Genomic DNA, 24052 nt, shown 5'->3' with positions numbered 1-24052 from the left:
GTGATTTGCCCACCAGGTTCCACTCCTCTCACTGTTACCACCCCACCTACACTATGGTTATGTAATTCATTACCTAACACCACACAACTTGCCAGATGGGGCTCCTCGGGCTGGTGAGTATTATCAAAAAGGGAGGGGGGGGGGGGCTTCATGCATATACTCTCACGACTGCTTTATATTCAGGTCCTTGACATTGAAAAAGGTCTGGGAACGCCTGGGGCTAAAACATCCGAGGCACGGGCACGAGATCAGTTGCGCGCGCTCCCGGTGGCGAGTGCAGATTCACAGCAGTCAGCCAGCCGCGGCTCCCCGGAATGACTCCCACACTGCCTCAGCGATGTCGCGCCCGAGCACAGTGTTTATCCTAAAATAACATCTACCTCAGATTGTCGGCCGCCAACCCGCCTGTGTGTGTGTGTTTTGTCCGAGACGAGCGTTTGTGCAGTGCGATGCTGACAACATGTTTCCTCGTCGAGAAGCTCAGCGCTGTGCGGCATAGAGGAGGCGGCAGAGTGGAGCAGCGTGCACAGTTACAGGTAGGCTGTTTGCACAGGGACTGCTGCGGAACACCATCTCAACGCTCGATCCAGGCGTGCTTTAAGCGGTCAGCCGATCAACGTTGATACAAGGATTGTGTGTGTGTGTGTGTGTGTGAGAGAGAGAGTGTGTGTGTGTGAGAGTGAGAGAGAGAGAGAGAGAGAGAGAGAGAGAGTAGCCTACGTGTGTCTGGCTGCACGAGGCTGACCGGTGATCTGTCAGGCCCAACAGGTCAGAGTACACCGTCGGTTAACTTTCCCCGCTCCGCATTGTTGTGTTGCTCTGTTGAATTGCATTATCTGTGAACTCTGTATCTTGTAGGTTGTGCGTGTGCGTGCGTGCGTGTGTGTGTGTGTGCGCCTGCGTGTGTGTGTGTTGGAAGGTAGGGCAACACATGTTTATTAGTCGAATAGACTATCGACAGACAATTAATGAGCAGCTATTTGGAGAATCAAACATTTAGGTTTTTAATCATACCAATATATTTCTGCTGTTTTATAGACCAAACGATTTTACGATTTAATCAAGAAAATAAACAGCAGATTAATCTTTAAAGTAAATAATCGTTAGTTGGAGCCTGTACCCAAAACACAGAATAATAAAGTACATAGTACATAAACATCAAACGACAACTATTTTGTTAGTTGAATAATCATTTCGATCATTAAGATGCATAAATATCTTCAGGTTTTGCACTGTTGGTCGGATCAAACGAGGCCTTACTTTGTGCTTTAGGAAATAGTTTTGGCCTTTTTATAGAATAAGTCAGCAATCATTGACGTGAGAAAATAATCTACAGAGGAATTGATTAAGAAAATTATTATTTTTTGCACCCGTCACAACATATTGTGAAGCCTTTACCCACAATAAACAAAAGTTGTTTGTGTGTTGAGGACAAAGTGATACATGTAAGGGGTTCTCCAAGTTACCTGGTTTCAGCTCAATGATTGTCCGGGTTTGCTGCTTTTCTTTGTCATATGTGACACTAAACTGAATATATTTGTTTTGATGACATTATCTTGGGCTTTAGGATATTGTCATGGGTGTTCAGTACATATATGTGTGTGTGTGTGTGTGTAGGGTGTGTGTTTGGTATTTTATGATGTAATGCCGTAGAGTCCCGCACCACAATCACAGCCTCAATCTGTATTACCACAGAGTTGAACATGAGCTTTACAAGGGTAGTGATTGGTGCAGGGAGGGACTGTATAGTATTAAACTGGGCAGGTGTCTGTGATCACGGTGTGAGAGTTTGTGTTACACTTAATTGTTGCGTTAGCGAGCCAGCAGCATATAGTGGCATAGACAGAATCACTGTCAAAATCCTAAAATATTGGTTCCACTCAGTAAAATTCTTCTTTATTTTTACTGTCATTTGTCTGTTTTAAGAGGAAGCAATTGTTTGCTTAAAACAGAGAAGGCTTGTACTGCACTGTGAGGCTTAGGCGGCGGATTGACTTGTTGATTAAATATTTGGGTTTTTGTTGTCTGCAACCTAATCGCCCTGCTGTTCAGCCCGCGCTCTACCCTTCTCCTCTGACTCTGATGGTTGCAGGACAAAGATTGAGCCATGACACTGAAGTTAATCTCACTCTAGATTTCAAGAAGATTATAGGATCATACGACCCCTCGTCCTCCTCGTCTCCCCCACCCCAAAAAAGTGACATGAGTGACAAAGCTCCAGTAAAGATGGTTGCATTGTGGCTAACTCAGAGAGCAGCAGCTGCTCTGTCTGAGTCCTGCAAGACTGGAGAAGCGATGATGTCCTTACATAAGGCAGGTCGTCTGATGATGATGATGTTGATGGTGGTAATGATGATGTGTCAAAGGTTGTGGTCCAAAGGTCCCTCTAAGGCTTGATTTTCCCTCGTCGTGCTCGCTCCTCTTCTGTCTGGAGGAGCTTCAAGTCACGATGGACGAGAGAGAGAGAGAGAGAGAGAGGTTTCCATGGCAACTCCGGGCCTCTCTCCACCGCGTCTCTCTCGCTTGTGTCGACCGCATTCAAGCGCTCGCAATGAGAGCATGAAAACAAACTTTACACGGGCCTGTCACATCCTCTGAGGGAGACGACACATGCTGAGGGTGCCACTGCTGTTTTCATTTTTATTCTTATTGATCACGTGACTGCGTGTAATTGAAAGCAATTGGTGGTAGTGAGAATTACCACCCGACTCTGCAGTTCCCCTCAGCTCTGTGGAGCTTTATAATGTCTTTCAGCTCACTGTTGTTGGTTTTCCAGCCGTTTGGGTTGACCCTCACAGTGCTCATCTGCATTGTCAGCTAAACGACCGTGAATATTGGACTTGCAGTCATCGTTTTAACACAACTAGGACTCCAAATACATGATTATGTTTCTCTGCAACTGCTGGGTGTGTAAATAAGCACCGTGCTGACAAATGTTTACAGCTTGTTGCCTCTTCCCACAAGTGGCCACAAAATCAGTTATTGCAGGTTTGAATAATTTATTTAACATATTGTGGCATAAAAACACTGCAAGTCGCCTGCTTGGGTTCAAAATACGGTTGAAGACTTTAAGGCAGATAAACTTCTGGCCTGTGGCTTTTACAGGGATTTCCAGCTGCGCAATGATAAAAGGACGGCCAACAAAGATAATCACAAATCAGCCTTATTATTACTCACGTTATTATCAGACTTCACCACAACGCCCGCCCTGATTAGCTAATCTTTCTATTATCACATTCTTTCTTTTGTATGTGTGTTAATTACAGCCCATCTTAAACAACATACCAGAGGCCTCCTCCATCACCTGTTCGGTCAATAAAAGTACTACCTCTTATCCATCTAAGTGGGTCGGTTGCATTTAATAGTGTTTGAGTTGTCGTCAAAAAAGATGAAATTCAGTTTCTCCGTCCTCTCTGCTTTACTTCCTCCGTCCCCCCCCCCGCATGTGAAGAAGTAGCTGTGACTCACTTCGACGCATCTGCTGCGTGTTTGTAGCTACAAATATGTGGGCAGCCATTCTTCATGTCGACACACTCGCTGATACTGCTTTCATAAAACGGTGTGCAAGATTGTGTAGGCTGTCCTATTTTTCTTGAAAAATGCCATGTAGGCCAACGGATACCAGGGCGACATCCATCTGTGCTGCTCCAGTCTCCTGACATCAGAACACGTCGCCCTCTAAGTGTGACAGGTAGAGAGGGCTTCTTTGTTGTAGTACACGGTTGACAACAGTTTTGCGTAATACTTTTTGATCTTACTGATAGAGAAGTGGTGCAAAGACTGATTTACAGCAGTTGATTCCAAGTTTTCTGACATTAAACCTGCATGGGAGATTGTGTGGCTCCTGGATTGACATTGTCCTATTTCTCTCACCTTATAATGCAGAACTCTTTCTTCCTCTCTGCTGTGGACAGTGACACATACAGAGCAAGATCTCCTCTTCAAATCACAATTGTGACCGCCTTGTCTTTTTATAGCTCTTATCTATTTGGGGCATTTCCAAAATAGTCTTCATGTGTTGTGGTGCTCGCTATAAGAACACTCACTTGTTCATACGTCGCTCTCTGTTGTCTTCAGCTCGTCTTTCAGATGTAAACAAAAGCCCATGGCCCTTCAGCTAGCCAGTCTCCTCTGCAAAGTGAACCACAACGTGTTCCTTCACTTGAAAACACTCGCTGATGTCTGATGTGGCACAATCGGCAAGGTCAGGCTTTGAACTGTGTACCGTGCAACATTTTTTAAACATTTATCATGGAATGCATGAAGCCACAAGGAATCTCTGCCCACTCAGCACCACATAGCCAAAATATTGTAAAACAAGGCAAAGATATTCCCCATTAGGTTGATGACTGTGCAGTTGTTTTTGTGTGCTCCTAGGCACTAATCATATGTACTCCTAATGCTTCCAGGTCTGCGTAATTTGTCAACACACTGCTCATTCATGCGACTTTCCAAACACTTTCCCTCCCAAGTGACCTTTTGTAAAACGGAGCTCGATGTAACCTCTCAACATGAAGCTATTTTCCGTCTGTGTAATACGTTGGCTCTCCTCTGGAGAGGGTATGGTGTGTAGAGAAGAGATGCAGCCCGAGATGTGGATAGAGTAGAGTCCGGCCTGTGTTCCTGCCGGCTCACATTCTGCTGAGTCAGGAGGTTTTTTGGATGTCAGTTGACAGCAACCCAGTGAGGCTATGCGGGGCTGGTGGGAAACTGCTACTCCAGCAGGGGCCCGGGCTGATGAATTTACTCGTTACTCCAAACATTTCTATGTTGATTAGCAGACCTTCTTAGGGAAGTGGTAAAACAACCTCCTTTTTAATTGGAGGGCTTTTTTTTTAATGATGCGTCAGGACTTACTGAGGTGTAAGAAGAGGCTTGTTCTTGTGCCTACATTCCCTGAAGTCATTGTTTAACACCAAGCACCCACATATGTTTGGAAACTAGTTGTGGGAAGACCGTAGAGGAACGTTAGGAAGAGTCTAGTTTCGCTTCATCAGGGCATTCTTTCAGTTTGTTTACAGTATATAAAGACAGGAGGAGTATTAATGGAGTCTGGTAAAGAGTGAGCGTGATGGGGGCTCTCCCGATCGTCTCATGGATTCAATATGTTCAAGGCAAATGTAGAAATATATTCATAAACATAAAAGCGGATGCCAATATCAGAATTATTTTGTCAGTATAATCCGTCGGACCGTTTTGTTGTTGTCGTATTTTAAGGGATCTGGTAATATGGCTAGATTATCAGTTAAATGCACCGTGTAAGCCGTGGAAACATGCCAGCTGGCTGAGCTTTTCTGTGAGGACTAAGCACGTTCTCTCTTCCTATAGGTGCTTCCAGTTTCTTCCCACAGTCCAAAGACATGCAGGTTGGGCATATTTTTGGTCTGGTTATACGTGTTAGCCCTGTGACAGACTGGCGACATGTCCAGGGTGCACTCTGACCATTGTGAGCTGGATCCATTCCCAGGATGGATAACCATGGATGGATGGATGGATCGAACTTATTACCTAAAAGAAGGGGGCCAACGGATTAAGTAATAATGCATGACCCACCGTAGTGGATATCATATTAAAGTTCAGCAGATTTGCAGTTGGGCCTAATCAGTTTATGTAAAACCAGTCGACACACAGTGAGCAGTGAAGGTTTCGGGTCCTTGTTATCATGTTTAAATCCAAATGATTTTGACTTCTGCCAGAGTGCAAAAACAAGCAGGGACCCATTTTGAGATTATTCAATTTATATGGAGGCATTTGCATTTGACAAAAAAAAGAGTAACGGTAACCTTGGTTTAATATTTGATAAAGCCGGGATTGACTGAGGAGTTCCAACTGTGTTTGACATTTGAACTTTGCCTTAGTAGATGAGATCTATATATCTATCTCTATATCTCTATCTATCTATCTATCTCACAGTCTGGAAAAAAGTCCAAGTTTTAATTCATCACGTAATTAAAAAAAGAATCAAAATAAATATATTCACAAATAACGACCCTAATCCAGGGACATGTACTGAAGCTGCTATGACGGTCTTGACATTTCCTTGAGCACGATATGATAGTCAGTGCTATGCTAAAGAGAAGCTGATGTTCTCATGAAACCATCCGATGAACGTGTATTATCACTGAAGCAGCTCCCCCCGGCACTGTAGCATGATGTCATTTTAGATTACGGTCTGGGCTCCGTGGACCGCTGCCTTGAGAGTCACACACACTGCCGCCTCGAGTGGGTTGTCATCTGGCGGCTTCATTGCGTCGGACTCTTCCTCCCACATTCTTCTAACCGCCCGCCCACCCTCACGCTCTCCTTTCCCTTCCCCTCACATGTCTCTACAGCGGGCCGCCGTTGCAGTCGGGCAGCATCATGGAGGCTGGATGCGTGGTTGCCGCGGTGATTGATAATGCTGCCTCAGGACCCCATCGTCAACCAGGAAGTGGTGACGTCCTTGAGGGGTGAGTGACTCTCTTCTTCTGTGTTTCATGTAAGCCGAGAGGAATTCTGTGATTTGTTTCTGTTCTATGGTGCTTCTCCAGGAACGCTGTTTGGTTTTTATATATTGTACATGTTATGGTGTTGTCATTTTTGTATGAGATTGATTGAGATGTTTTATTTGTTTCTCACATATTACCTCCTGTTGTCGTCATTGTAAATGAGAACTAGTTCTCAATTGACCTATCTGGTTAAATAAAGGTAAAGGGAAGAATGCGTTTGCCTTTGAATGAGATGAGTAAAACTAGTAGAAATGTAATGGTGAGGCTTGAACATGACCCTGTTTTCAGAGTAAGACATATAGAGGGAAACTGTTCCTGTGTAACGCTCTATTAGGTCCAAAGCTCACTGTATGTGCCGTGTTTTTACATTCTGTGTCGTTAGCTCTGTCACTCCGGGTCACATAGATGACACTGTGTGTCCGTGTTCTTTACCTCCTGTCCCGATTTCACCTCGCTAAATCACTGTGACAAATCCAAGGCCTGTCTCTCTGCTCTCTTTGTTGTTCATAAAAGTTGAGCTGAATGCACCTCACCCTCCACTCCCGAATACACTGAGTCACATTTCAAGTGAAAGGTTTTTGTGAAGCAGTCCCTTGTGGGTGGATTGCCTTTATGGAGCTCTGAATAGACGAGCTTTGCTTTCCTGAGCGCATACAAAAGACGTGGCTTTTTGTCGACCCTCCCGTTGTGAGAGATGCTGCCATTTTTCATCTGTCCAGAGGATTTGTTCCCATCTAGATCTAAGATTTTTTTTTTTTTTTCTTATGTTTTATTAATGCATTTCTCTCTAAATATTAGAGATTTAAACAACATGAATTTGTGTGCTATGCTGGTGCAATGTCATGCTTTGAGTCCAAGCCACATATTGTGAATTCATCTCCCTCACTTGCTCCCTCTGGTGTATTTAAAATTAACTACAAATCATATTTGAAAAACCCCAGACTACATGGATGTAAGCAGTATGTCATGCCACCTTTCTCTTGTTTTAATCCTTGTATGTGAATGCCTGTCTGTTTCTGCAGAGATGTCCTACCATCTACTGACCTGGACAAGGACGACGCCTTACCTCAAGCCACCAACAATAATCCTCCAGAAGAGAAACGGCCACAGGAGACATCCACTGCCATGGTACACGCCCACGCACACCACTCTGACTCATCACTCATACAGAACGAATACTTAAACGCACACCAGCGGACATGCCGCCCTTCTTCTGCCATGAGCCTGCGTTGGTTGTGTATGTGATTCACACCATGATGTCACCACAACATGATGTCACTCAAGTCATGTGGCACTCATGTGAGAGTCGGTGGTCAAAGTGATGATGGTGCAGAAGTGGATTCAAGGATATTTCACCTTCATATTGAGAGGGAGGGGGTGTGTTTCATTATGTGACAATATTGTCACAGACAAGTGATTCCCTCCCCCCTTCAGTTGACTTCTGGTTACCCCAGTTATCCTCCACATTTGCTCTTTCTTCCCCTCTCTGGGGGAGTATTCCTTCTGTTTTAAGAAGTGAAGTGTCTATGATGTGTGACAAAACACCTGCAGTTTTTCAATTGTACTTTGAGTACAGCTGATTTTGTTTTCATGCATATCATTTTTTCTTTATACATTTTAATTTAGATTTTTAAGAGGGCTTGCACACTCGCCACATGTCCACAAACAAACTCAATCCAATTAAAACTGGACAACAAAACACAGCAAGACCTAAACATTACTGTACCAATATAATATAGATAGCAATACTTCATTGACAAACGCATAGACCAACATGTCTGAAGAGCAACCTTGTTCAGATTCATTTATATCAAATGATCACGTGACCTGACATAATTTAGCATAGCAAAATTGAGCATAACATAAGTGTGAAATAATAATAAAAAGTTACAGTGCTTTACACGGATCCAGGATTAAAACATTTCAGGACTTTGGGCAAATAAAATCAGGAAATTGAACAGATAATATACATTAAAAAATGTAACAGTATCTTAAAAACAATTGTAAAACTGACTGGTCAACAAAGCACAACATAGCTTTTTATAGCATTACAACATTAGCATTATATAAGTAAAACATAATATACAGTAATACTATAACATTAGCATATTGTAACATAACAGTAGCATAGCATACCCTAACATAACATTAGCATAGAATAACACCAATAGCCTAGAACACAACATAATAAAACATTAGCATAACACAACATTTGCATAAAATAACATAGCTTAACACATAGCAAAGCATAACCAAAATATAATCATAACATTGTTATAATGTATTATACTATAAGCATACCAACATAACCTTAGCACTAATGTATAACTCACTACTTTATACTTATACCAGGCGTTTAAGTTCGTGTCCTGCATCTTTTGCTGAACAAACAGTGTTTTGTGCTGATCAACGTAATCAAGTGTAATCGCCTCTCCGTCCGTCGTCCTGTGACTGACCGACACTTATTGACGTGTGCTTTCTCTGTCGGGCAGGTGAGGAGTGACGACATCACAGAGCTCCCCGCCGAGCCCCTCCTGCGTTCCTGCGTCAGCACGGCCAGCATGAAGGTCAAGAACGTGAAGAAGTAGGTGCCCCCTGTGACAGTGTTGGTGCTATTATGGGCTGTATAAAACAGGGCTCTTATTTAGGCCAGTGAAATGAGGACCTCTAAAATGACGTGCGCGGCACAGACAAGCCTGCCTGCTGGGTCTCTGAACCCTGTTCCCTCACACGTAGGCCCTCATAGGCCTTTTCCCTCTTTTGCTTTGCTTTTCTCTCCATCACAGTGTCGGTGTGTTGAATACTGATGAGGGGCTCTTGTGCTGTCTTATTTATTTTTTTTTAGGCTGACGTTCCCCAGAGGTCACTTCCCCAGGTTGGCAGAGTGTGCCCATTTCCACTATGAGACTGTTGACTTTGGCAATGTACAGGTGAGCCCTGAAAATACTTTCTTACAGCAGAGAGTTACTATGTTTAGTAATTGTGTCTTTGGCTCAAGTTCAGCAGCCATTTTGTTCAATTGCTCCCGAAATGCATCCTTCTTGAAATGCAATCTGGCAGTCGAATCAATATCCTTGCTTCTCTTTTCTGCAGTCTTTATTGAATTGACCTTCTTTTTCATGTAAATGTCACATCACAGTTGTTGGTGTGTAGTTTATCAGGAGAGATATGGAATATACTTTTGTCCAGAATGTTAATCCACCGTGCATAAATCATTGTCTTTTTATTAGTCCTATTGCTATTAAAGCCGTGATCCGATTCCAGCAGCGTGTTAATCCTCTGCAGTCTATTAATGTGAGAATCTGACCTGTAAACCTGTGATCCAGACTTATTAGTTTGACTTAAGCACATGATGTCACCCAGTGAGTAAATGCAATACAGCAGTTTTCCTGAATAGACTGCAGAGTCTATTTGTAAGCGATGACTCATTTTGAAAGTCAAAACCTGTTCTGACAAAAACAGGAGGCGTGGGAATATATGGTAACCAAGGTAAATGCTATGTTGTACACTATTTTAGTCATGAAGTTTGGGTACAGATATTCATGTCTTAATTCAAAACACCTGCAAAAAGAATGACCCTTAGCCTCAGCTGTACTTTATGATTAGTGCTCATTAGCCATTTGTTAGCATGCTAACCCAGAAGGTAAACATGGTAGATGTTTTACCTGCTTAACATCAGCATGTTGGCATTGTCCTTGTGAGCATGTTATGTTAACACAATGGCATTGAGCTCAAAGCAATACTGAGCCAAACAGTGCAAACAGCATGGCTTGAGTTTTATACACTGTAATCCATTTAGAGAAAATCTGCATGTTGCAACATTAGCTGCAAAGACTTGATTTGAATGTCCCGTGGTCACAGTTGGTAATTATGGATATAACGACTCTTACCAGCCAACGAATGATTTGAATGAATAGGCTAAGAAGTATATTTAACTTTTAAGTACATTTGCAGCAGTGATCATGAGAAGCAGTGAAGCACTAGTGGTTGCGCAGTCGTGTGGAAGTGTCTGTTAGCTGCCTGGTTAACCTCGGTGCAGTTCCGCTTGGTTGCCAGCAGAGTGCAGCAGTCGTCAACACAAAAAGAGTGCGTGCGTATCTGTGCGGGCTGAATATGTGGCTCTAATGGACTACAGTGCGGCAGGCTGGACCGGTCTTAATTCCCAGGATGCTTTCTCTCTGTTGGGTAAACATCCTGCTGTGGTTGCCATGATGTGATGGCTCCGTCAGCAGAGCGGAGGCAAGAGAAGCAGCACAACAGTTTCAGTGACCTCGAAAAGCTCCACAGGGAGAAGAAAAGCCGAGCTGAGCCGGAAGAGGAATATCAGTCTGGGGAGACGATGACACTGAAAGCTGTCGGCACACACACACACACACACACACACACACACACACACACACACACACACGCACACACGCACAATAATTTAATCTCATTTAGTTGTTATTCAGTATCTTACTTTTGATTCATAATAAATTATTATTAATAATAATAATAGTACATTTGTAGTTTTTCTCAACTTAATGTGTGAAATGAGTCTTTGTTCTCGCTGTATCTCCCATGATGCATATGCCTGCCTCTATAGTCACAGACTGTGGCAGCACAGGAAGGAAGGCAGGGAGGGTACTGATCATCTCTCATGTATCCTAATCGCAGAATAGCTCAAGGACAGCAGCCTGCCTCTGTCTGCAGCCTGCCCGACTGATTCCTCTCCAGATTAGCTCCAGTCTCGCCTTGAGATTGGAATGAATGTGAATTGTTTTGAAATGAAGAAGGGGTCGTCTATCTATCTTGTGCAGCTCCGCCTCAGTATGATGGATGAGCTCGTGCATCTGTGTGTGCCAGTTGAGCCCATTTACTGCCTAACCCCCCCCCCCCCCGCTTTGTCACTGGAGAAAGGAGAGCGGTTCAGAGAGGGGGGGGAGGGCGACGGAGGCAGAGTACAGGAGAGGGAGGAGGGTGAAGAGATGGAATGTGGGAGGCAGGAGAGGGGGTGGGGGTGGGGGGTAAGAGACACGGGGGGGGGTGGGGGGAGCATCCTCTTTTCATATTTCTGCTTTATGGGATAGAGCAGTGAACGCGTGGTGATCTAAAGCCCTATAAATGAGCATTTCACGTTAGGCAGCAGGGGACGGCAAACAGGCGAGTAAGGAGCTGCCAAGGTTTAGCTAGTTGGAGGAGCTTACTGAGGTCCAGGACTCCGGCTGAACACAAACAAAGAGCTGTGGATGGATATCTGAGATGCCTTAGTGGCAGGTAACCTGAATGTTTGGATGTGTATGTATTAAGTTTAGCTTCTGGGTCTAAGAATTTTGTGAATAAAATAATTTGTGCACAAAGGGTTGGAGGTCTGAGCTGTGTTAGCATGTTTTATTTTGAAAGGAGCAGTCTTGGATGTGTGAGCATCATAGAGGAATTGATGCTCACACATGCCTCCAATGGAAACTTTCAGATTTGTGCTGTTTTTTTTCATAATTATTCATTTTCATCAAGCTAGTGTTTTGTTTCATCCAAAATGGATCATTGTTTTTCTGTAATTCTCTGTGTGATCCTGCTTTCCATCATGCGTTTGGCCTCCTGACCCTCATCGGTACTTAATTCAGCCGCTCAGTTCAGGCTTTTACGTCAGACAAATCCTTGCAGTGAATGAGCGCTCTTCCATCATGACTTATTCAAGAACAAATCTCTCGTTCTGCCTTTTTTTTGTAAGTTTGGTTTGCAGTATTACTGTTGAGCAGTAACTAGGTCGCTGTGGGTTGTGTAACACTGTTTCTGGATGAGTAGCTATCAGTTATATATATATAACCAGAACTTCCCTTGGTTCCAGCCTTTGAAGTCTCCTCTACAGTAATGTCTATCAATGTATTCCCAAACTTCTGCAAGGCTTTGATCTTCTCAGTTTTCGGGCATATAGAATATTCGTTAGAGAAGAAATTTGTGCTGAATCTATACCACCGCCGAGCGCTGATACTTTCACGGTTTATGTATTATATATGTCTTACTGCAGGATTTATGGTGAAGTGAGAATATGAATCGGTGCTTTGTTGGTGGTAGAGGAAATATACGGCACTCGTTTCTCAAATTAACTTTATCATGAAGGCTGTCAAATTCCAAGAATCTGAATTTCTATAGAGATTTTTTTTCAATGAAAAATCCTTTAACGTACATCCTTTTTTTTAGGCAATACTTCCTGTAATTCGATGTTACTTGAGGTTTTAAGGTTTTTATACTCTAACCCATAGCTCAGTATAAAAGCGGTTTTACTATTTAATGGAAAAGTGTGGTTTGGGCATGATGTTCTTCTTGTATTCCAGGTCACATACAGAGAGGTTGTTGTATTACATGCATCCATTATTTAGAATGTGGGTCCTCTTAATATTGGCTTCTCTGTGTCTTTTTATTTCTCTCGTAGCTGGCCTTTGCAGAGGGGCAGAGTGAAGGGCCGAAGGCTGGTCTGGACTCCAAAGAGCTGGTCTTTCTGGTCCAGATCACTTGCCAGGTAACATTACTTGCTACATTCTGAAAATAGACTACATGGTTTAATATCAAACTACCTTTTTTTTTTTTCCCCCTCAATCTTACGAAATTTTCTGTCTCTATTTGTCAGGGTCGAAACTGGCTGGTAAAGAGGTCCTATGAAGACTTCCGGGTGCTGGACAAACACCTGCACTTGTGTATCTATGACCGCCGGTACTCCCAGCTCCCCGAGCTGCCACGATACGAAACATTAAAGGACACTGTTGAGGTATCGCAGAGCTACAACTCCAGCATCTCTGATTTGTGAATGTCATTACTCAGATTAGAAATGAATCTGATTTAAAATGAGTCTGTTCTGTTGCATGATGTGTGGAAAATGGCTCTTAAATTGTCCGACTTTACTTAATCTTGACAATCTTGTGTCTGCATTCAGTCAGGAACCAAGATGCTGGCCGCCTACCTGTCCCGCTTCTCTGCCATTGCTGACAACAAGATCAACTGTGGTCCAGTGCTAACATGGATGGAGGTATTTCTTACCAGCTGTTTGCTCTCTTCCTATCAGTTATTCACTCCAAGAAATGACCCCATTCAGTGAATTCAATATTTAATATTCACTATTAATATTTAAGTAGTTGACTTAACGGAACAGTCAGACATTTTTGGGGGAAATGCAGTTGTTTGCCCCGAGTCAGCTGAAAATTTTTTTTATTCATTTCAGAGAATAGGTACAGGACATTATGGCCAAACCCGAGGATTCATATTTATCACATGTAACAATTTAAATGTAAAGAAAAGACTCTGGTTTAGGAATATCTACGTGTTCTATTTCTGGATGAACAGCTGCTGGGCATCCTCATAGGGATGCCAGGTTTGTGCACCTACTGTTAGGGGTGGTAGCATTCTGCAGAAGTAGAACACTTTTCCGTCTCTTGAGATTGTTTGAGATACGATTACTGCTGTAAATCAATTTAAAAATAAATCCAACACAATATAATTGTATGATTGGAGAGGCAAGCCTAATGTAAACACCAGGGAAAATATTGATTACTTTTTTTTACAATCCTACTGCAGTAACATATTGTTTTGCTGCTCATGTGAAAAATACCAGTACTACTTGTCTCCCAATATCATTTGAAATAAAGCAGGACCAGCTGCTTCTTCCTGCTTCCAGTCTTTAGGCTAAGTTTTGCCAACATGTCTAACTGTGTCTAATGACATTATTCTCTTTTCCAGATCGACAACAAGGGGAACCACCTTCTGGTGTCGGAGGAAGCCTCGATCAATGTCCCTGCCATCGCTGCTGCCCACGTCACCAAACGCTACACAGCCCAGGCTACAGACGAGTTGACCTTTGAGGTAACCTCTGTTATATAAGCCATACCAGAAACTTGTTTTTTTGCATCTTTGAGCCGGATTATTTTCAAGGGGAAATATGGACATTTCTGATCCCATCGCAATGCCTTTTTTAACGTGCTCAGCTGAGATCCGACATTGTTCTCATCATCGCACTCTTTGTGACCCAGGTGGGGGACATTGTGTCAGTCATAGACATGCCTCCCAAAGAAGACACGGGCTGGTGGAGAGGGAAACATGGCTTTCAGGTAAATCATCTGCTGTGCTTCACTCACACTGATGTTTAATAGAGACGGGGCTCAACAGTAAGGGTTGCCAGGTTGCCATCAGTGGTAACCCCTTTTTAACATACAAAAAAAAGGGAGAGCAAAACATGCTCCGCAAAATGGATACATTTCCAATATTTGTTGCATTAATGATATTTGAATATTGCTGTTACAGTAAGAAACAGAACACGCTGCAGGTGACAACACCTGCACCGGTGCGTTTACTCTACAGTTTACTTTACAGACATGGCAAAGCAAATTATGTTGTTTGACCGTGGGGTGAAAAGTTTGCGTAAGCCATTAACATGCCAAAGGATATGCACATTTATTCAACTGAAAAAGAACCAGATACACCTGAACAAAAAACAAATTGGAAGTTTGTGAAGTCATGAAAGGAAAAGCATACCAGCATCGTTGAGCTGGACGGAAAATTCTACTGAAAAGCATTTACAACAGGCTGACGTATAGCTGCAGAGTATCTTGAACAGTAATTTCTCAAAATATAAGGAGAGTAAAAAGTGCAGCCATATTTTCAGTTCTGGCAACCAAAAAGCTGATTTTATTTTATATGTTAGTGTCAAGCCCTGAGAGAATAATCAAATAACATTGATCAATTTGAATATTTGTTAGTTTTACAGGAAGGGGAAAGAGGGATTTTGATACAAAATATTACTAAAATACATCGCAAGAGATAAATGAATCATCAACACAGGGATCACAGAACTAGAGCTGGGATTGGTGTCCCAATGGTGTCTTTATCCCTCAGGATAAAGACACTGCTTGGTTTTTATATATCGGCAAATATGAGTTGAACTCAGCAAAAAGCAGCTAATTTGTTATTGCTGTTGAGTGACACCCTGACATGCTTTGCACCATAAGAATGCAAACCTGCTATTTTCAGCCTGAAGCAGCATGAACCCTCATGCTTACTGACCTATTTCTGCACCTTCACCCGACGACAGTCTGCCACAGCATTAAACACCCCCACTGGTCCCCTTTTGAACTTACGAGTGTACCAACAGCTCTGTCTCTTGTCTTGACGCTGCTCGTCCTCTTCTCTCTCCCTGCAGGTTGGTTTCTTCCCCTGCGACTGTGTTGAGCTGATAAATGACAAGCTTCCCCCCAGTGTTCAAAGCTCGGTGCCGAAGCCAGGTACTCTTCATTGTGTGTTCGTCCTTTTGCTCGATGATTTATTTAAGACTTGCTCCCAGGATGTGAGATGGATTGATTTAAAGTGGCTGCTGCGTCTGCGTGTGCGTGTGCGTGTGTGCGTGTGTGTGTGTGTGTGTGTGTGTGTGTGCGTGCACGTGTGTGTGTGTGTGTGTGGTTGGTAGATTTGGACGTAAGGCCTGTGGTGTGTGTTTTTGAGAACCCCCCCCCCAATTGAATATTAATTGTTCAATTGTGTGATGTCAAACTTTCTTATGTGGTTTTTCTTATGTTCATTCTATGTCTATCTTCCTTTATTGTAGGGCACTTTGTGCTGCATATTTTGTGTATGAAATGTGCTATACAAATACCGTGCATTGTCATCTTTGATCAGTGTGCAAGAAGCATGGGAAGCTTGTAACGTTCCTGAGGACTTTCATGAAGTCTCGACCACCGCCTCAGAAGCTGCGTCAGCGCGGTATCCTCAAAGAGAGAGTGTTTGGCTGTGACCTGGGGGAATATCTCCACAACTCAGGACATGAGGGTAAAATATTCCCACAATGGCTTCTTTTTTCCCCTTATTTTCCATCGTGTAATTCTTACCTGCTGGCAGTTCACACTTAAATGTTTCACATTTTCAAAGAGTAAATGCCCCGAGAAGGGATTACCCAGTGAATCGGCTGCCTTATAGGGGATTTGGGACGCGTTGCTGTGATGTTTGATGCGAATTGAGTCGGTGGTGTGGATAACCAGCTAGCAAGATGTGCTTCTGCATAGATTCTTGTAGATTTGCCAAAAGCTGTGTGCCTCTATTTGTGTTTTTCCAGACGTATTGAAATGCCTGTGGTATGACGGCCTCTCCTGACTCTCTGCTGTCTCCTGTAGTCCCGCAGGTTGTTAAGACCTGCGCTGACTTCATAGAGAAAAATGGAGTCGTGGACGGGATCTACAGACTGTCTGGGATCTCCTCCAACATCCAGAAACTGAGGTTTGTACCCCTTTTGCTAATTATATTGATTAGAAGTTTAACCCAAATATCCAGAATTGGATCAATAAAATAACTGTAGCTACGCTCACTGTCCAAGTGTTGTTTTTGAGCTGCTTCTTCTGAAACGCATCAAATACAATTTGATTCAAGCTGTGCAGCTTTGAATGGCTGCAATGATTTTCTTATCTATTCTATGTTTGCCAGGAAGAATTCATGAAGCAAACTCTCATTAGCGGATAAATCGGAAGGCTCATAATCTGGTGTTGTGTTGACAGCCAAAGAAAAGGGACATTTTCTCGCATTACAAACTTGTTGACCGTTTGTCACATCGCATCTAGTTGTTTGAGGATAATGATAAGTATGTAGTGACAGTTTTTCTTAACATGTCTAACAGTGAGGTGGAGCAGGTAGTCTTGTTTTGTTTGGGGAGGAATGTTATTAGCTTTTGGCAGCATTATCAAAGTAAACTGTAGAATTTCAGAATTTGAAACGCTAATAATTAATTCACCAAGCAATATTACCTTGTCCAAAGCAGCTTATAGTGTTGAAATGTTCTGCATGTTTTCAAACTGAAAGATTGGCAGTAGCACGACTCCCACGCTGTTCCCTTATCATCTTCTTTCTGTCTTCGTCTAGGCACGAGTTTGACTCAGAACAGGTCCCAGACCTGAGCAGGGACGTCTTCAAACAGGATATCCACTCAGTGGGCTCCCTCTGCAAGCTGTACTTCAGAGAGCTGCCCAACCCTCTGCTCACCTACCAGCTCTACGACAGATTCTCTGTAAGGACCAGAGCGGTGGAACTGGGGCGGGGACTTATGCTGCCCATAGATATGGGGATGGAAAAAGCTGCACATACCCTGTTACTCAGTGTTGATCAAAGAATTGGAGAAACAATGTCAAATTTCCAGCTCGGTTTTAAGTGGCGTTCAAAAAATGGGGTCATTACATTACGCTGAGCTTTCTAAGAACAGCAGGGGATGTGCACGCTTAAACAGAATAGCAGATTAAGTCAGCCAAAACACTGGCTGCTCTGAATATAAAAGGGGAAAAAGAGAGTGGGACTGTATTAAGCAGCTCCCTCTGCTGTGATTATCAGCCTCTCAGTGACGTGTGCTTTATCCTCTGTCTTCACAGGAGGCCGTGTCTGCAGCCACAGATGAGGAGAGGCTGGTCAAAATCCACAATGTCATCCAGCAGCTGCCTCCTCCACACTACAGGTCAGGTTTAAAGCTCACTGTCGCACCCTGGTGGCCTGAAGTGGATTCTTATTTTTTATTTTTTTTTCTAGGGAAGGGAGTGCTGCATGAGAACAAGTCAATGCGGTGATGCTAATTTTAATAATGTGATGTAAAACTCCGCTTTAGATGATTCTAATATCGGTCTTATCGTCTCTCAGTGCAGCATAACATATTAAATTACTAATATGCATTAATCCTGTTTGTTGGATGCACTGAATTGAATCTGTCCTGTGACCCAGATTGACCTTTTTTACTGCCTCAAAAGAAATTAAACTCAAAAGGCAATTTTGACAGGGGGGAATGCATATTAAATATTTGCCTTTCTTTACCTCCAGAACTCTGGAGTACCTCATGAGACACCTCTCCAACCTGGCCACCTTCAGCCCCGTCACTAACATGCACACTAAAAACCTGGCTATTGTCTGGGCTCCTAACCTCCTCAGGTGACTCTTGAACTATGTGCAAACTGTGTCATTGGCACCAATGGCGCCAACGTTTCCTTCTTGAACTGGGGCATGTCTCCGTGGTCCAGAGCTGTGAAATAGGTTGTGCTGTTCTGTAACTGTGTTTCAGGTCCAGACAGATCGAGTCGGCCTGTTTTAGCGGCACAGCAGCGTTCATGGAGGTGCGTATCCAGTCGGTGGTGGTGGAGTTCATCCTCAACAACACCGAGGCTCTCTTCAGCGCTAAACTCAATGCCATCATTCGTGAAAGCACAGGTTGGTTGAAATGGGAACAAATTGACATGTGGCATCTGTTCTGGTGTTAAGTGCATCTCTGAAACACCTTATTTTCAGGGAACAACATTTTATCCAGACCCAAGTCCCTGCTGGTCTGCTCCCCATCCACGAAGTTACTGTCTCTAGAGGAGGCCCAGGCTCGCACTCAGGCACAGCTGGGCTCCCCGGCCACCACCCCCTCCCTCTCCCAGAGTGACTACATCGAGGTTGGGGAGGGACCCGGAGCTCTGCTCGGCAAATTCCACACAGTCATCGAGCTCCCGATGGAGAGGTAGTTCACTCCTCCTGTTTATTGATTATATGAATTTGTCTCCTTCATGAGCATGTGAAAACATGTCATCATTTACAGCTATTAAAATGTGTTGTGAGGATTTTTTGCTTTTCTCTGTTTTATGTGTGCTATGTTTTTTTTTTTTTTTGGATGGTTGTTCGAACAAAACAATTAATAGTTCCCGAAAATTTTGAAAAGTGAGAAATTGTAATGGACATTTTCACACATTTCTCACACGTTCTTCACTAAACAATTAATCAGATTAAAATATGATGAAAATAATCGTTAGTAGCAGCCCTATTGTTTTATTTTTGTCCTTTTTATTTAGTTTTGCTTGTGTTTAGGTAACTGCCACTTCTGTTAGATGAAACAGCGGGGGATGAAGATGATTTGTTTCTTCTGTTGTAGCGGAAAGCGGCCTCCAGTTAAGCCTAAGAAGTCTCCTGTGGGGAACTGGCTTTCCTTTTTCCACCTGGGCAAGTCCTACTCTGTGTCCAAGCGTAAACTGAAGCGACACCCCAGCGAGCCTAACGAGATAAAGAGCATTGCACTGCCAGGTTAGATCGCCTCTGCTGCTACCGAGCCAGAACACATAAATCAACCTGTGCCGAGTTGAACTTGTCGATTTATTCAACTAATCTTGACAGTTCGATGCATTGAAATTTTCTTTTTAGAGACGGTGGCAATTCATTTTATTGAGAAAAATGATTTATGCTGAAAATATTTGCAGGTGGAAGAGGAGATAGCGGCACATTGCGCTCCACCAAAAGTGAGGAATCCCTCACCTCTTTGCATAATGTGGAAGGTAATTATTCATGCACACTACAAGTGATTTGTAATGTCTGTATTTCTGTGACTACAGATGATTCAGTCTAAATATGCATGTGCTTTTTTCCGTCCCAGGGGATCCCCCGAGTTACCGCCCCCGCAGACCTCGTTCGACTAGTGAGGCCGTTTCAAGGAGTAAAGACGACCACAGAACCCACCCGCTGAATGGGAGTCACAGTGGTGCTGATCGTGTTCGCACTGCAGCATGTATTTCGCCACCACACCAGGAGGACGATCTCGATCTTTGTCCGCCAGCTGAAGGCATCTATAGTTTGGACTTTGATCCCATGTCTTTTCAGTGCAGCCCACCCCCGGCGACGCCTGGGCTGCAACACAACAAAGATGGAAATAAATGGAGGAAGAGCGCAGGCTGTTCTAGTGAATCAGAGCCCATCTTCTCTGCTAACAACAACATCGTTGGCCATCAATCTCCAGACATTAGCCCTGTTCTCTGTAAAGGTGGGAAGAAGGTTACCTCCAAGCAGCTCTCTCCTAAAATCAGGAAGAAATCATTTAAGACGCAGGCAGATGTTCAGAATGCATCCGCCTCTCCTCCACCTGTTCCCTTTCCTTCTTCTTATCCCCCAGCAGAGAAGTGTAAAGCTCCGCTGGCAGATGGGAAGGAGCCAAGAGCGCCATACCCACACTGCAGCCCACTCAGCACAGCGAGCCAGGGCTCAGCCCTGACCGACCTCAGTCAGGCTGCACAGAACCTGCCTGATCCAGGTCAGTACCACTCCTCTATACCATCAGACATACTATTTACTGTATATAGTTGGTATTTATTTAAATATTAAAGCACTCTATAGTTTCTTATGAAAGCTTTTGTGTCTTGTCCCATCATGTCTTACCATAGCTTTGTTTGTCTTGTCATACTGTAGCGTTGTTTGTCTTATCCCTCCCCAGGAACAGATAGACTTATGAGTTCAGTGTCTGTTCTCCCTCCTCACCCTCCCTCGACGAGTGCTGCGCGCAAGTTGGCGTTGGCTCTGGCTGAATCTGCCCACAAGGCCAGCTGTAGTTCCCAGAGAAGACGCAATGTCCCATCGCAACCCCTCCAGAGACCAGAGGCTCCTCGCTCCCAGGACAGACCGCCCCGGCCCTCTGTTCTCGATCTTAAAGTGTACCCCCAGGAGTACTGCGTCTCCTCGGTTTCCCAGTGGCAAACATCAACGCACGGCCCTGTAGAGAGCCACTGCCGCCCTCATCCTGTTCATTTCCTACCTGCCCACCTCGGCTCTGAGCCGTTGCCGGTCATCGATGGAAAGGAAAGCATGTGCAATTTCACACCTAACGTCAGCCCGCTCGGGTCAGGGAGCTTGGATGAAGGCAGTGGAAAGAGGAGGGACCGCAGGGAGGAAAAAGAACTTGCCACACAAGCAGAACCTACCTATCAGAGCGTTGGGGTTTCAACACCCACCCAACCCGTCTGCTCCGCTCAGAGCCCGTCGACTTCCCCTGTATATGTGAACACTGACTCTATCAATGTATTTAATTTCCGCGCTGTTCTGGCAGAGACCTCCATGCCTGCCTCAATCGAAGAGGTCATTCCACGTCCATTACAGCCCTCCTCAACCCATCACTACAGCCCTGAAGATGACAGACCTCCTGGCCCGGTTGAAGATGTCTACGGCAATCATCATCACCGCCTTCGGCCGGTTCAAACGGGACGAATGCCTGCACCTCACTGCCCTCGGCAAAAAAACATGTACAGGCAGTCCTCTGAAGGCCGCTACAGCACTTTAGGGTTAAGGCAACCTTTGTCACCTCAATATGAACGTTACAACAGAGATGAGCACCTCATCAGTGGCTGCCACAGGCAACCAGGCCAATGGCAGAGGTCTGAAGATGGATCGGTCGGGCACCCAGCCATCCGGAGGGCTCGCTCCTTCCACGCCCCTCAGATTAGTCACTACAAGCTGGCAGAGACAGAAGTCCTGCCCCCTGACACCATGTTTTATGTCGAGCAGACGTCGAGCCAGGAAGCGCCCTATCAGAGGCTGATTCAGACCGGCATTCACCCTGTCCGGCAGCAGTTTGAGAACACGCGTGCTGACTACCGTTACGGCCCCTATTCTGATATTAACCCAGTCGATGGCTCGCGCTATTATGGAGAGCCCTGCCGGCAAAGCGGCATCCGGCACAGTCAGTCTTACACCATGCGTTCCACAAGGGAAAGCGGACCATCGGATTACTACAACTACACTCCACACCGTGTCCCTCCTGTGAACAGGGAGCTTTGCATAGAAAGCAGTGACACTGTTGTTTACGAGGCGAGAGATGCAGACGTTTTTGAGAGAGTCTTATATCAACCAGTCAAGCAGGAGAGTAAATCCAGACGACAAAATAATGCAGTTTCTCCTTATGAGAGCCCTGTCTCGTCGGCTGACGCAAGAAACAGAGACATAATGCACACAAGAAGCAAGTCAGACCCTGGAAACGCCTTCCTCCTCTCCGCTAACAGGACAGAAAGCCAAAATGTGGAAGCTACATCCCCGAGGTCTCAAAAGGCAGACCCTGAAGTCGTCAGGCAGCAGTACGGTTACCGGTCAAGTGCGGAGCCAGGACCAACCAGGCGGATTCAGATCAAAGAGGCCTCCTCGCAGCAGCCTCCGCTTCGCAAAGTCCCCTCTCTTCCAGAAAGGGGCTGTCCTAACATCGAGCGCAACACCAGAGGCCACGCACGAGTTCATGACCAGGATCGATTCCTGATGACCAACGCTGTCAACAGCTACTCTGATATTGTGAAACCCGGCATCCTCAGGCGGCCGGGGAGGTCGCAGAGCACCAGAGAAAACCGTCACTACTATCATTACCACGCCAAATCCCCGCTCGATCCTGAACATCTGGGATCCTTTTCCACTCAGCCCAACAGAAGGACTCAGAGCACTAAAGTCAGACCCACACAATATGACCACAAGGAGGGGTATTACGCGGCGCCCAGACTTAAACCCACAAGATCCGTTAAAGCCGTTGCTGGGTATTTGCCCGGCCAGGGCTGCATGTCTCCCCGCGGGCACAGACTGCTGTCCAAGGCTCTGGGTCAGGAGGCTTTTTATCGTGCTGCGCTGAGATCAGAGGCCGGGGTTTACGACTGATTGTTAACCACTGGTTTTATCCGATTGCACGTCGGGGCCAAAGGAAAACAGCACTTTATCCTCTGCCAGACCAACAGACTGTTGTGTTGAAAGTGTGTTTGTTTTAACCGCCAGGAGCTGCTAAAAAAAAAAAGTGTGTGAAGTGAGGCTGCTGCTGAGATCATACTGTCACCATCACTGGGAGTTTCACATTTTGCAGCAGCTTTTGAGGGAGCTCAAAGGGAACAAGTGAATCGTATGCAGATGTTGTCTTAAATTTATTTGAAAGTAACGCTAAGAGAGAGAGAGAGAGAGTGAAAACGAATGGCTTGCATATTTTATTTAATGTCTTAAGAGATGCCAAGCTAAAGTGTCTGGTTTTATTATTATCAATATGATTTCAGTAAAGGAAAGTGTATAAAATAACATTCATTTTAAATGTATTATATTTGTATAAATAACACACCGCTAACATGTGGCCAATGTACTGTACATTTTGTTTTCTATTCTAGTCTGCTCAGACTTCAACAAGCACTTTTGAGGAGAACAGTGTATGAAACACCGTCTTAATATGGTGTACATGAGGCCTCTTGATATACAGTATATATATTTTTTTCTGTAAGAAACCGCTTGCTCTGAATCATCGTTGAATACTAAATTAGCACTTTTGGAGGGGTAAAATGGAGGCTAACCTCATGGTTTTTAAATTTTTCTTTATCTCACATTGTATAATGCAAACTTAAAATAACAATGAGTGCTATGATTTCGGTCAAAGCTTTCCATGCTATGAAATATGCTACACATACAGTAAATGCAGTTAGGTTAAAAAAAAAAAAAAAGTGTATTTTGTATAACATTGTGGTTTTGTCACAGAAAATGATTTTCTTTTCTCTTTTTAGGGAACTTTTAACAATGTGATGTTTTACATGAAATATGATGTTGTTTTATTCATTAAAGAGGCTATTTCAAATCCAAACATGTACATGAGGGATACTCTGTTAAAGACATGCGTTATTTTAGTGAGCGTCTTCAAAAAAAATAAAGATATCTTATCAGTGATGAATGTGTTGAACTCGTGTGTCATAGGTAGATTTTTAGAAATTCTTGTATTCCAATTCAAGATGGATAGTTTGAAAAATAATATCAAAAGCAGAACAAGAGTTATCTCTTCTTTT

At 44.0% G+C, this 24052-nt stretch overlaps 1 protein-coding gene across 4 annotated transcripts; it reads left to right on the top strand.

Annotated features, from left to right (window-relative positions):
* Nucleotides 1–47: 47 nt before the first annotated feature.
* Nucleotides 48–23936, top strand: arhgap32a (Rho GTPase activating protein 32a). Of its 4 annotated transcripts, none has more exons than XM_031873536.1 (23): nt 189–536; nt 6333–6449; nt 7511–7616; nt 8981–9072; nt 9334–9418; nt 12901–12987; nt 13096–13233; nt 13399–13491; nt 14199–14321; nt 14489–14566; nt 15655–15736; nt 16128–16277; nt 16619–16721; nt 17358–17502; nt 17858–17940; nt 18297–18404; nt 18535–18680; nt 18759–18972; nt 19381–19529; nt 19703–19777; nt 19876–20259; nt 20392–20526; nt 20707–23936. In XM_031873536.1, the coding sequence occupies exons 2-23, from the start codon at nt 6361–6363 to the stop codon at nt 22896–22898; spliced, it is 4857 nt and encodes a 1618-aa protein (XP_031729396.1). In that variant the 5' UTR covers nt 189–536; nt 6333–6360; the 3' UTR covers nt 22899–23936. The 4 variants fall into 4 exon arrangements, with proteins under 4 accessions (XP_031729394.1, XP_031729396.1, XP_031729395.1 ...); XM_031873535.1 differs by having other exon boundaries at nt 20389–20526; XM_031873534.1 differs by lacking the exon at nt 189–536 and adding an exon at nt 48–113 and having other exon boundaries at nt 19876–20526.
* Nucleotides 23937–24052: the final 116 nt, after the last annotated feature.

The sequence above is a fragment of the Anarrhichthys ocellatus genome, unplaced genomic scaffold (genome assembly GCF_004355925.1).
Source record: "Anarrhichthys ocellatus isolate YVR2014 unplaced genomic scaffold, GSC_Weel_1.0 scaffold72, whole genome shotgun sequence".
Classification (NCBI taxonomy): Eukaryota; Metazoa; Chordata; class Actinopteri; order Perciformes; family Anarhichadidae; genus Anarrhichthys; species Anarrhichthys ocellatus.
Note: the sequence above shows the minus strand (reverse complement) of the source record. Positions and strands in the feature narration are given on the sequence as shown.

What these genes read in the sequence shown, in the direction of transcription:
- arhgap32a (XM_031873534.1), top strand. Translation starts at nt 6,361, where the DNA reads ATGGAGGCTGGATGCGTGGTTGCCGCGGTGATTGATAATGCTGCCTCA. An exon ending in AGTGGTGACGTCCTTGAGGG is followed by an intron (nt 6,450 to 7,510) that starts GTGAGTGACTCT and finishes CTGTTTCTGCAG; the next exon opens with AGATGTCCTACCATCTACTG. An exon ending in CATTAAAGGACACTGTTGAG is followed by an intron (nt 13,234 to 13,398) that starts GTATCGCAGAGC and finishes GTCTGCATTCAG; the next exon opens with TCAGGAACCAAGATGCTGGC.